This window comes from Rattus norvegicus, chromosome 3, assembly GCF_036323735.1.
Source record: "Rattus norvegicus strain BN/NHsdMcwi chromosome 3, GRCr8, whole genome shotgun sequence".
NCBI lineage: Eukaryota > Metazoa > Chordata > Mammalia > Rodentia > Muridae > Rattus > Rattus norvegicus.
The window spans coordinates 67,351,957-67,364,219 of NC_086021.1; the positions used below are offsets into that span (position 1 = coordinate 67,351,957).

Below are 12,263 nucleotides of genomic sequence, written 5' to 3' on the forward strand. Positions count from 1 at the left end.
AGGCAATATAAGCAGTGAAGCAGGAGAGATGGGACTGCTGGAGCCCTTTGAACCACAGGTGTTTCAGGCGCTGGACGTGAAGCTATAGGATCTGGTATTTGTCTTCCTGCGTTTTGATCTTACTTTTGCAAGATCTTTCCCTTCTGTATCCCCATTAGAAATGGGGATACTTGCAACTAACCACTGGACTGAGCACAGGTACCCCAATGGAGGAGTTAGAGGAAGGGCTGAAGGAGCTGAAGGGGTTAGGAAGAACAACAATATCAACCAACCAGACCCCACCAGACTCCCAGGGACAAAACCAACACCCCAAGAGAACACAATGATGGACCTATGGCTCCATCTGCGTATGTAGCAGAGGATGGCCCTATCTGGCATCAATAGGAGGAGAAGCCCTTGGTTCTGTGAAGGCTCGTTTCCCCAGTGTAGGGGAATGCCAGGGCATTGATGTGGGAGTGGGTGGGTAGTAGTGGGAGCATCCTCATAGAAGCAGGCGAAGGGGCATGAGATGGGGGGAAGGGGATAACATTTGAAATGTAAATACATAAAATATCCAAGAAAAATAAAATTAAAAAAGAGATAGAGATAGTTAATCTGTACCATTGTGTGTTGAAAGTATTTAACTTGCCTTTATATTATATAGGGGTTCAAGTTAAGCTATTTTCTTGAGTCTCAAATATAACCATGACGCTATGGTAAAATAGAGCGGAGTGATCTAGTCTAATTATAAAATGTCTTCTATAGCCATGTGTGTTTGGACACTCATTTTCCAGTTAGTGACACTTTTTAGAATATTGTGGAATCAGAACAGACTGAACCCTCACTAGAGGTTAGTGGGAGACCCTCAGGTTTCATATTTATAGTTGAGCCTCACTTCTGGTTTAGCCTCTACTTCCTGACTGCTTATGGTAGGTACCTCGTGTTCTTGCCACCATGCCTTCCCTACTGTTAAACTGTAAGCCGAAATCACCCTCTTAAGTTGGTTCTTGTCGGATATTAAGCCACAGGAGTGAGAAAGTGACACATGCACTATTCACCTTCTTGTTCTAAGAACACTGTCCATGACAAGGGTAAAGTGGGCTTTGAAAGAAACCAACTACTTCTAAAGCAGCACAGAAAGTGAATAGAATTATTTCCTTGGACACGAGGAAGTATTAGTCCCATGGAGTGTAATGCACAGGTATCTGAGGGGAACATATAAGCAAAGTTAGTAGAAGAGCTCATGGGGGCCCCTTACATTATCCACAGCATAGATGACCTGGAACTTCTACGGCCATCATAGCTGAAGTAGCCTCAGAGGGGCCTGCCTTGATCAGCAGGCTGGGAGAGTGCTGTACAGTCACAAGTTAGCCAGCTGCAGAAGCACCTGAGATCACTTCATCACTTGAAATTATATTAAGTATGGCATTCAACATTTTGCCCATGGGAATAATGGCACTAAGCCAACACCATCTCTTTACCAACTGGTAAACTAGTTCATTTAGGCCAATTGAACTAAACTGAGTTTAGGCAGCTGGTTTAAGTTAATCTCGTTAATAGTACCAGTCCTATTTCGTCAGTCCATTTCCAGTGGGCAGGAACACCTGGTTCCTTGAGTCTGCACATCTTAGGAATCTCTCCCAGGAGTCAGACCCACAATTCTAACATTTAAAAATGGCCCTAAATAATGAACTAGGCCAAGGCCAGATGTAAATGAATGCCTTAAATACTACTGTGTGTATACACACAATCTACATATATGATATCTAGACCTATATAATGCATGTAAAAATTTAATGGTACTGTCATTGAAAAATAAATAAGACTTGTGTACATGATTGCCATAAGCTTATCTTCATCTAAAAGTTCATTGATTAAAATCTTATAAAAGAAGAAAATGTGTACAAGAGTATATTAAGTCTTTTCACCTTTTAGAGAAGGATAGAATATTGCTGTTGTAAGAAGAAATATAAAGCATGAAACAAAAACTTAATATACATCTAAATGGAGGGTATTTGTTTATTACTTCCTCATGGCAAGTCACAAATCTGCCTTTCTGTGGAAGGTTACAGGTACAGGTTTATGTGCACATATATGTATGTTCGTACATACATGATCAATATCAGGTATCTTTCTCTATCATCTTCTATTCTAATTTTTGAGCAGGGTGTATGTCTTGGAACCTGGAGCTCACTTATTGACTAGGCTAGTGGGAAAAATGCTGCAGGGACTTCCCTGCCTCCTCCCTCCGCACTGGTGGTGCCGACCAAGTTCGTGTGTGATTTCTGGGGATCTGAACTCAGGTCCTCATGCATGCTTAACAGGTACTTTGTTTCAACACATATGAGAAGGGATTTTCTGACTTTTTGCAAATCTCTACAGCAATTCTCAAAATGTGGTCCCAGGTCAGTGTAACCAACATCACCTGGACTTTGTTAGAAATGTACAGAATCAGAACCTCTAGAGGTAGGACCCGTGATGTTTTTAGCACTTCATGCAGACAACTGTAAGGTAAAGTTTGAGAATCAGTGCTCTGCATATGTAACCCTCACCTCCTCCTAGCGGAGAATTGGGGGGATGTAAATTCAATTTATAAAACCAAAGTCTCAGTGCAGCATCCACACTCAAGTTCCTGTACAATTTAGGCTGCTTCTTTAATGTGCTCGGGAATTAACCATGTTTTGCCTTGAGTGACATGGAGGAGATTGTCGTTAGCATTTAAATTACTTCATGTTATGAGACTTTCCTTAATTACTGTGTTCTCAGTCGCTGAGGCTTTATTGAAAGGACCTGTGCTAGCATTAATAAGTGCAAACAAAGTGGAAGGTCCCGAGGTTAATGAGATAATAAAACATTAATCTGTGTTTCTTCTTTAATGTAAAATAGAGACCCATCAGGTTCACTTTATACATGTTACATTTGTCATTCCAGGAAGAACAAAGTATGCTAGCCATGGAGGACGAGGGCACAGTACAACTCCCACTGGAGGGACACTACAGGTAAATAGACGCTTAAAGCACAGCAGTGAGAGCCTTAGAATGTGCCAGTTCTATTCAGCTTAAGAATTCCATACCTATGCAGATGTTATTCAGGTGGCATTAAAACAACAAAACCTAAGACCAAAAAACGAATTCTACGTTCCAGTACGTTCTGCTAGCAATCGCTGTGCCACAAAATAAATAAAATGAAGCATGGTGCCTCTCTCTCTCTCTCTCTCTCTCTCTCTCTCTCTCTCTCTCTCTCTCTGTCTGTCTGTCTGTCTCTCAAAATAACCCTTTATTGAGGAGAGTCAGTATATTCTCAAGTGAATTCTCAGGGAACTAGTTTTATAACATGCCATTCTAAAAGTGCTCAGTGGTCCAATTGCATGCTAGCTTGAAATTCATAAGCAACCTTTGCGTGTGAGATAATAAAAACAGTTCTGTCCCCTTAAAGTTTAATTCTCTAAACCTTTTCCCCGCATAAGTCTGTCTCCTAATATCATGAGATATTTGTTTTTTATGTAATGCTTCTTGGAAATTGATTGATCTATTCTGAGATTCCAGGAGGTTCCATTTTCAAGGAGGCTGGAGGCACTAAACACATGTTTTCTAACTGAGCAAGGCTGAGTCCTGGTGCTTTGTTCAGTAACTGGGAGATTTGCTGTCCTCTTGTGAACAGCCACCAACAGAGGTGACGTGAGGCTAGCTCAGGAGTTAAGTTAACATGATTTTTCCATAGTAAAGTATGCTAGTTATATCTACTTAAAAATAGTGGTATTTTTGTAGTTACAAAGTTGTCACTTGGTCTGTGATTAGTTTATGCTGCCATTTGATTATGTTTTTACTCTTGGGAAGTTTTGAAGCATCATAAACGTTTTCTATGATTGTTGTAAATGTAAAGTTTAAAAACGAACAAAACTAAACCAACCAGCTAAACACCAGCATAGAATCTAATACTGTAGGCTCCCAGCTGTATGGGAAATGCACAGGCTGCATTCGCTTTCAAACAAATAATTACTGAGTAAGTAAGCTGCAGTCATAGTCAAGCAAATCATCACTGTACATCCATGTGTGCAGCTCTGTCTGACTTTTGAGTAAGCAGCTGTTAAACAGTGATCTAGAATCCTGCTGTTGCATACATTGTATCTAAGAAGAGTAAAGGATAAGGACAGAGCACAGAAATATGCACAGCTAACAGAGTTGTACATGGCAAAAAGAAGACTAGGAAGACAAAGCAAACAAGGGGAAGGTTTAAGAGGCAGAAGAGCAATTTAACATATTCGCAGCACGGGCATGCCTGAGCAGGAGAGATTAGGATAGAGTTGGAAGCAAAAGTTTGAGATCTGGGATGAATTAAGAAAACTGTAGCCCAACTCCATATCTATACATTAGAGTATTTTCTTTAGATTTTTCATATACTTTTTTAAACTGAGGGACTTGGTTATGTGCATTGTTACTCCTTTGATGTCAAATATCAGATATCTTGCATATCATATGTTTACATTATGATTCATACCCATAGCAAAACTTCATGAAGTAGCAATTAAATAATTTTAGGGTTGGGGGTCACCACAACATGAGGAACTGTATTAAAGGGTCTCAGCATTAGGAACGCCGAGCTTCTCTAGACTGTTCAAAACAGTCTGGGGACTATTAGAATGTGGCTACAGAACGGTAAGCAGATGGGAGATAACAAGAGGTGAGGTCAGAAGGGAGGAAGGCACGGAGTATTTTAGGCATCTGGGACAGTGACAGCCACTGCAGGGTTGGAGGAGATGAAGAAGGGATCCACCAGGCTGCAAATGGTAGGGACTAGTGACCGAGCAACAACAAACACAGAAACTGATCTGTGACCTGGGATGGACTAAGAGAACTGTAGCCCAAATCTTTATCTATACAACTCGACTCTTTTCTTCAGATTCTCAAATACGTTTTTAATAATTGAGATAGTTGGTTAATGCTTCTATATTTTAATTATTAAAAATTTGCTATTTTAATAAACAAACGGGAATGTTATTCAACCTTAAAGAATAGAAATGTAAGCATCTTGAACTGTACGGACACTTTCAGACAAAGTGAGCCAGTGATACACACACACACACACACACACACACACACACACACACACACTGTGTGATCCGTTTTCCATCGGTACTGAAAAGTCTCAAAGCATTAGACACAGAATATGCAGTGCAGATTGCCAGGGAAAGGGGCAGGAAAAAGGAGGAAGAGGAGAGTTGATTAATAGATATAAATTTCAGTTTGATGAGATGAAAGAATTCTGGAGACAGATGCTAGATGTAGGCTCTAAGTTGTAAACACCTTTTATAACTTTTAATTGTACACTTTAAAATATTTTAATGAGGCTTTATGTTGTATTTGCTTTACTATTAAAATATTGATAAAATGTTTTACATACTTATAAAATTGTCTTTTATTCCTCTCTCTCTTCTCTGCTCTCTTACCCTCTTCTCCTTTGTCCCTTCTCTCCCCACTCCCCATCCCCCTTCCCTCCACGTGCTCGTGGCTGGCCTTTACTTCTACCCTCTTTTACTCTTCTCTCATTTTCCGCATGGAAAAAATTGATAAAATGTTTTACATACTGATAAAATTGTCTTTTATTCATCTTCCCTAACTGAATGTCCCATTACTTACTTATTGTAATATAAATATATTTTGTTTTGGGTAAACTCCTATCTAGAGACGACCCATCTGTGATCAATATTTCTGATGAAATGTCAAAGACTGCCATGTGGGGGAACCTTCTAGTCACTGCTGACAACTCAAAAGAAAAGGAGTCACGCTTTCCTTCTAAAAGGTTGGAATTTTGAAATAATAAGGTTATATTAATTAATGTTTTATGGTATAAATTCACCAGATTGATTCAACAGATACTATTGATTTTAATAAAAATTAAAGTTAAAATATTTCAGATTTTTTTTCTAAAGGGAGAATGACAATTTTTATAAGCATTATGCTTCTCACTCAGTGTCTTCCTTTCAAATTAAAGCTCACTCCAAAACCATGACAGTGGGGGGGAAATGGAGCTGTTAATGACCCCGTGCATGGCGGTTTTCAACATTCATTCTGGCCCACTCTTTGTTTGTGTGGTTTCATGGATTTCATCACACATTCCCAGGACTACTGAGGCTCCCCACTTCCTACTCCTTTGTGGCAATGATTTGGCACATGAAATGGTCATTCTACATTTACTTGATTTCCAGTTCCCTATTTTCAAGTTCCTGACAAGGTCCCCTAGCCTTACCCTGAACATCCATCCATTCTCATCTGTCTGTAGACATGTGAGCAGTCCTATAGCTGTGCATGCTGAGAGAGGAAATGTTTTTAAGCAGTAAGAGAATCCTGGTATTTCAGTGGAATTTCCCAGAATTTACAAATGAGTTTGGACCATACCAGGCAGCCATCTTAGATGCTGAACAGAAGAGGAAAGTTCTGTGTTATGCTAGTTTTGCTTCTCCTAAGAAAACGGTTGATGTTTGGGGATGGTGTGATAATGATTTTATTTATTTATTTTTATAACCTTACATTAACTTTTCTACTTAATTTTATATTACATTCTTTTGTCATAAGCTCCCCTTCCTAATCACTCTAGAAGCTGATTCCCCAAAGGTAAGATTTTTTCCCTCAAACCTATTCCCTGGTTGCATTTCCTTATGTTAAGTGGTGTCTTCTGGAAACCCGGTCAGCCTGTGTCATCTGTGTGAGTTTTGGGGAGGCAAAAGGCCTGGAGAGTCTTGGACTCCAATCCAATGCTAGACTGATACATACAGTGGTTTATATCTACTCAGTTCTTTAAAGGGCTCTGAAAGATGAGGGAACATTTTTCCCTTAATGTATGCAAGTGTATCACATATAAAAAAACAGACCTTACAGAACCATACTGAGCAAGCAATAAAAGCAAATTGGTAGATTGGGAAAAGAAAATTTGTCCCTTTAATTTTGAAAATTGCAAATCTGGGAGCTTCCATACATGTTGCTGTGGTATATCCAAACTTTCAAACTTCATGAAACACAATATTGGAGCCATGGGCTAGATAGCGAGACTACATTTGTCTTTGTGGGAACCTCTTATTGCATGTTTTTGTCACCCCAAAATGGCATGCTGCTTCAGTGTCATCTCTGTAGCAAGCAGAGTAAACAAGACAGCAATCATCTTCACCCCAGAAGCTGGGGTGGTCTTTCCTTCCTCTCTCCCTCCTTTCCTTCTTCCATTGCTTGACTGAATTCCACTGATTATACTCTCTAAATTCTTTAAAACAGACCAAAGGAGGTTGATATAAGCTTCTTAACAGACTATCTCTAAGACTTTTGAATGATGTCTTGGAACAGGCCTTCAAAACCAGCATGTATACCCCTGCTTGGATTTAGCAGCAGCAAGGTTCATTCTAAAACATGATTTAGCATTCTTCATTCAAAATCCTACTTAGAGATCCTTCTAGTCATCTTCACAGTCATTGAGTTTTGTCAGAAATCCTAAAAGAAAATCAGAGTAACAACAGAGCGATTTGAGTCCATGGACAGTAAAAGTTGATATTTCTCCCATTCATTTTAAAATATGAAATCTAGGTTGATGGACTCCAAATAAAATGCCACTCATGGGAACTGAGTAGAGAATTTGAGACAAACTTCCAGGTGCTTTTCATCGTGAACTACGGGGGCCCATAGTCCAAACTTTCCTGGTTTTCTTTGTATTGAGCAAAAGCTTTATAATGTGATACTACTATATGTGCTTCTTAAAGTCAATATAGAGTCAAATGGTGCCCTTTACTGGAAAATCTAGTTGTTTTAAAAGTCTAGTTCTAAGGAGACCATTATTCATACTGGTGTAGTCATGAGTTTCTTGTTCGATTTTTTAGTTAGATAGTGATATAATTTCAATTTTAGAATGAAAGTTAAATCTAGTGCCCCCTCCCCCCTAACTCACTCCCCCCCCCCGTGTGTGTGTGTGGGGAGGGGTATGGGTGTGCGTGGGGGGGTGTGGGGGGGTGTGGGGGGTGGGTGTGGGGTGTGTGTGGTGTGTGTGGGGGTGTGTGTGGAGGGGGTTGTGGGTGTGTGTGGGGTGTGTGTGTGGGGGTGTGTGGGGGGTGTGTGTGTGGGGTGTGTGTGGGGTGTGTGTGGGGGGGGTGTGTGTGGTGTAGGGGGGGTGGGGGGCGTGGGGGGTGGGTGTGAGGTGTGTGTGGGGGGGAGGGGTGTGTGGGGGGGTGTGGGGGGTGTGGGGGTGTGTGTGGAGGGGGTGTGGGGGTGTGTGGAGGGGGGTGTGGGGTGTGTGTGGTGTGTGTGTGTGTGTGTGTGTGGTGTGTGGGGGGGTGTGTAGGGTGTGTGTGGGGGGGGTGGGGGGTGTGTGTGGTGTGTGGGGGTGTGTGGTGTGTGTGTGTGTGTGTGGTGTGTGGGGGTGTGTGGTGTGTGTGTGTGTGTGTGGTGTGTAGGGGGTGTGGGGGGTGGGTGTGGGGTGTGTGTGGTGTGTGTGGTGTGTGTGGAGGGGGTTGTGGGTGTGTGTGGGGTGTGTGTGGTGTGTGTGTGTGGGGGTGTGTGTGGTGTGTGTATGGGTGTGTGTGGGGGTGTGGGGGGGTGAGTGTGGGGTGTGTGTGGTAGGGGGTTGTGGAGGGGGTTGTGGGTGTGTGTGGGGTGTGTGTGGTGTGGGGTGTGTGGGGGGGTGTGTGTGGGTGTGTGTGGGGTGTGTGTGGGGGAGGGGTGTGTGTGGTGTGTGTGTGGGGTGTGTGTGTGGGGGTGTGTGTGGGGTGTGTGTGTGTGGTGTGTGTGGGGTGTGTGTGTGTGTGTAACCCATGTTTGCCTTGAACCTGTGATGTCCCTAAATGTGCTGCTCTGCCTTCGCTCTCTGATGTGATATAATTTATAATTTATGTCTGTTAGTTGCTAGTGTCTTCCTTCTCACACTGAAAGAAAGGAAGTGGCTTTGAGAAATTCTAAAGCCATCGATATTAATAGCAATGATACCCTTCTGAAGCAACTGCCTCCCCTCAACATCTGCTAAAGACAGCGAAATGTGACAAAGAACTCTGCATATTTGCTGGATGGCAGGCAACCCACTTGTCACCATCACAAAAGGGGCCACAGATTACTGAGACACATATCTCTATCGACCCAAGCTGGCTCCACACGTCTGACCTACCCTTTCCCCCAGTCATTTTCCATTTCATTCCTTTCCATAACGTACCTCAGAAGCGTAAGTACCTGTGCAGAGGAGCTTAGAACAGCAGTGTCCTCTCATTTGTTTTGCTTATACGCTGTTTTTAGAAATATCACGTGTAGTTTGACCAGAAGTAGAGGCAGGAGCTGACTGTGACCCCAGCTCATCCTGAGGCCGCCTGCGTTGGTCCTGGCAGAGCAGTGCCATGCGTGCACACCAGTGCTCCTCTGTGGCTTCTTGTTTTATGGACTTACATTTTATCTTCATCTTCTGACTGCCTTGCTGGGTAACTAACATGAAATATATTAACTGTAAAGTTCTAAGAACTAACTTTTAAACTCAACACTTAAAGTCCAAGAAACTGTGAGATTAAAAACCGGATGCAGGCACTGAGAGTCGCAAGTGGTTTGTATCCTGCACTTGTAAGAACTCTTCCAAGCAAGTTAGAGCGATAAGATGTGCCTAGGGAACTCTTTATCAGTCACTCCAAAAATAGTAGCCCAGCTTATCCTGATATGGCAAAGGCTTAAAGGGCCTAAACTAAAAGCATTAAGAGAATTCTGCTCCTATTTGCTAAGCGTTCTGTGTAAGAATGATATCTTTAAAATCACAAATCCAATAAGACATGTTTGTAATCACACTAAGTACTTTGTGAGCCCATTTGTCTCCTGCGAAAGGCACCACTGTTGACCATTACAGCAGGCCCTGTGCATGCTGCTTCAGTCTCTATGAGTTCATATGAGCTTTGGCCATAATTTATTTAAACAGCTTTGTTTCCATAGTGTCCTTCAGCCCCTCTGGTTCTTATAGCCCTTCTGCCTCTTCTGCATGGTTTCCAGAGCCCTGAGGGGAGAGATTTGATAGAAGCATCCATTTTGAACTCTCTCTGCATGTCTGGCTGTGGGTCTCTGTATTTGTTCCTATCTAGTGCTGGTGTAGACTTCTCTGAAGATGGCTGAGAAAGGCACTGATTTCTGAGTATAGTAGTGCTTCAGGAGTCATTTTCTTGCAACATTGTTTTTGTTTGGTTTTGTTTGTTTCTTGTTTTATTTTTGAACAGCAGTTTTCTGTTTTATACTAGGCTGCTGGGCTATTTGGTCACAGGTTCTTGGTCACCCAAGCAGTGTTGTGCATGGGTTCCACATTGGCTGGTTACCTCCAGGGGCCTTGTGCCACCACTCCTTAGCATACGAAGCTGGCACAGCAACACTGTAGATTAAAGAGTTTGTGCCCGGTTGGCGTTTATGTTTCTCTTTTGGTAGCTTGAAGAGCACCTTCCTGTAGCAAAGAAACTAGAGTGTAGGGTAAATGCTCTGTGTAGGCACCAGCTCGAGGTCTCCTCCACAGCTTCCTGTATAGTTCAATGGAAACAGTTTCTCAAAAACCGCACTTAGCTCACAGTTAGTGAATAACCTCAATGCCTTGTGAAATGGATTCCCAAGTATATTTCCTTCAGTGGCATCTGTCAGTGCTGGGAAAAGGAGCATTTTTCGGTGATTTAAAATATATTTATGAATTTGTTATTCTTTGAGGTTTTATACCATATCTTTTTATCACATTCATACCCAACCTTTCCCCAACTCCTTTCTGATACTCTCCCAGATCACCACTTCAAACTCTGTCTCCTCTTTAATTTACTATGCCATAGACTTCTGTTTATGCTGTCAAAGTCCCTGGGTGTGTGGCCATCTACTGGAACATGGTTGGCCTATCCGACTAGGCTCCTGCTTCTGCTTCTTCATCCCTCTCACCGCTGTACTTCCTACATCCCTCTCCTATCAGGAGTCTACTTTGCTGTGATTTCTTTGGCCTGAGCCTTTCCCCCACTTTTTGGCAAATACTTGTCAGAACAATATTTGAGTGCCATGGGAGGAGCCTCACCGTAGGTGTCTCAGTTGCATGTCAATAGTGGTTTTTCTTATTTACTTTTGAAGCATCACTTTCTTCTTTTTATAGTTTTAGGTATTTTGTTTTTGAGATTATAATATGATTATAACATTTCCCTCATCCCTATTCTTCTTTGCAAAACTTCATGTAACTCTTCTCACTCTCTTTCAAATTCATGGCTTCTTCTTACATTAATACACACACACACACACACACACACACACACACACACACACACACGCGAGTGCAGGCATGCAACCTGATCAGATCATGTGCATATTTTCAGAGCTGACCAAAAAAGATAATTTTATCTATTGTGTGTTTTTCCCAGAATGTCTGACGATATATGTTTATTACGATAAGAAATAACACATATGTGATACATAGTTGTTTAAATGAAAGATTAAAATTGATTAGCATCTAGAAGAAATGTAATAAGAAACCCAGAGAGAGAGAGAGAGAGAGAGAGAGAGAGAGAGAGAGAGAGAGAGAAGAGAGCATCATATAGTTAGAAAATCCAACGAAAATATATTTATAGAGGTCTTTGAGCTGATTATATTACATCTGCCTCCACAAATTAATTTTAATGGTTATAAATTAAATTATTGTAAATGTAATGGTTATAAACCAAAGTTACTATTTCATAATATAAAATACCCATATAATAAATCATCTGGAGAAGCTCATCTGTGGATCAAGTTGACGTCTAAATCTCTCTCCTCCTCTCCCTCCTCCTCCCCCTCTCCCTTCCTCCCCTCACTGCTTAGTGACCATTGAGAAATCATGTATTTATCAAGAAGGTATATGATACCTAAGTCTGAAGTATTGTGCACAAAGCAACTGTGCTTGAGTAGAGGCCATTGTATCTATCCCCCTCCCCACCCCCAGTCTCCTAAGATAGGATCCAACATCCCATTTTACAAAAGACAGTACATTAGAAACAAGGATACAAAATCAGTATTCTGGGAGTAAACTACAAGAAGACTCAGAGGCCATATGGTCTAATGCTCAATTTAGTGTTGAAAAAGCGGAGTCTCAGAGAGAGTAAGGCACTGGTTATAGGCTGCACACCTGGGAGGTAAAGTGAGCTCTACCTATACCTCCGCCCCATTCTGTTGGGTTTTATAGGCTTTGTTTGACTGAAGAGGCGAATACAGGTGAAGGCCAAGGACAAGTTAATTTGGAAAGCAGAATAGCAGACATTTGTCTTATAAAAGGAACATGAAGTAGAGAGAAGTGAGTCATAC

At 41.7% G+C, this 12,263-nt stretch overlaps 1 protein-coding gene across 11 annotated transcripts in view; it reads left to right on the top strand.

The window, feature by feature from the left end:
- The window catches only part of Slc4a10 (solute carrier family 4 member 10), a 316,713-nt gene that overhangs the window by 301,032 nt on the left and 3,418 nt on the right, over window positions 1–12,263 (top strand). For 9 of the 11 annotated variants that reach the window (XM_063283270.1, XM_006234283.5, XM_006234277.5 and 6 more), the window contains 2 exons: window positions 2,911–2,978; window positions 5,662–5,778. In XM_063283270.1, coding sequence (XP_063139340.1) covers window positions 2,911–2,978; window positions 5,662–5,778 — 185 coding nt within the window. Of the gene's footprint in view, window positions 1–2,910; window positions 2,979–5,661; window positions 5,779–6,551; window positions 6,591–12,263 lie in introns of all 11 variants that reach the window. The other 2 variants (NM_178092.2, XM_017591545.3) reach the window with 1 other exon arrangement.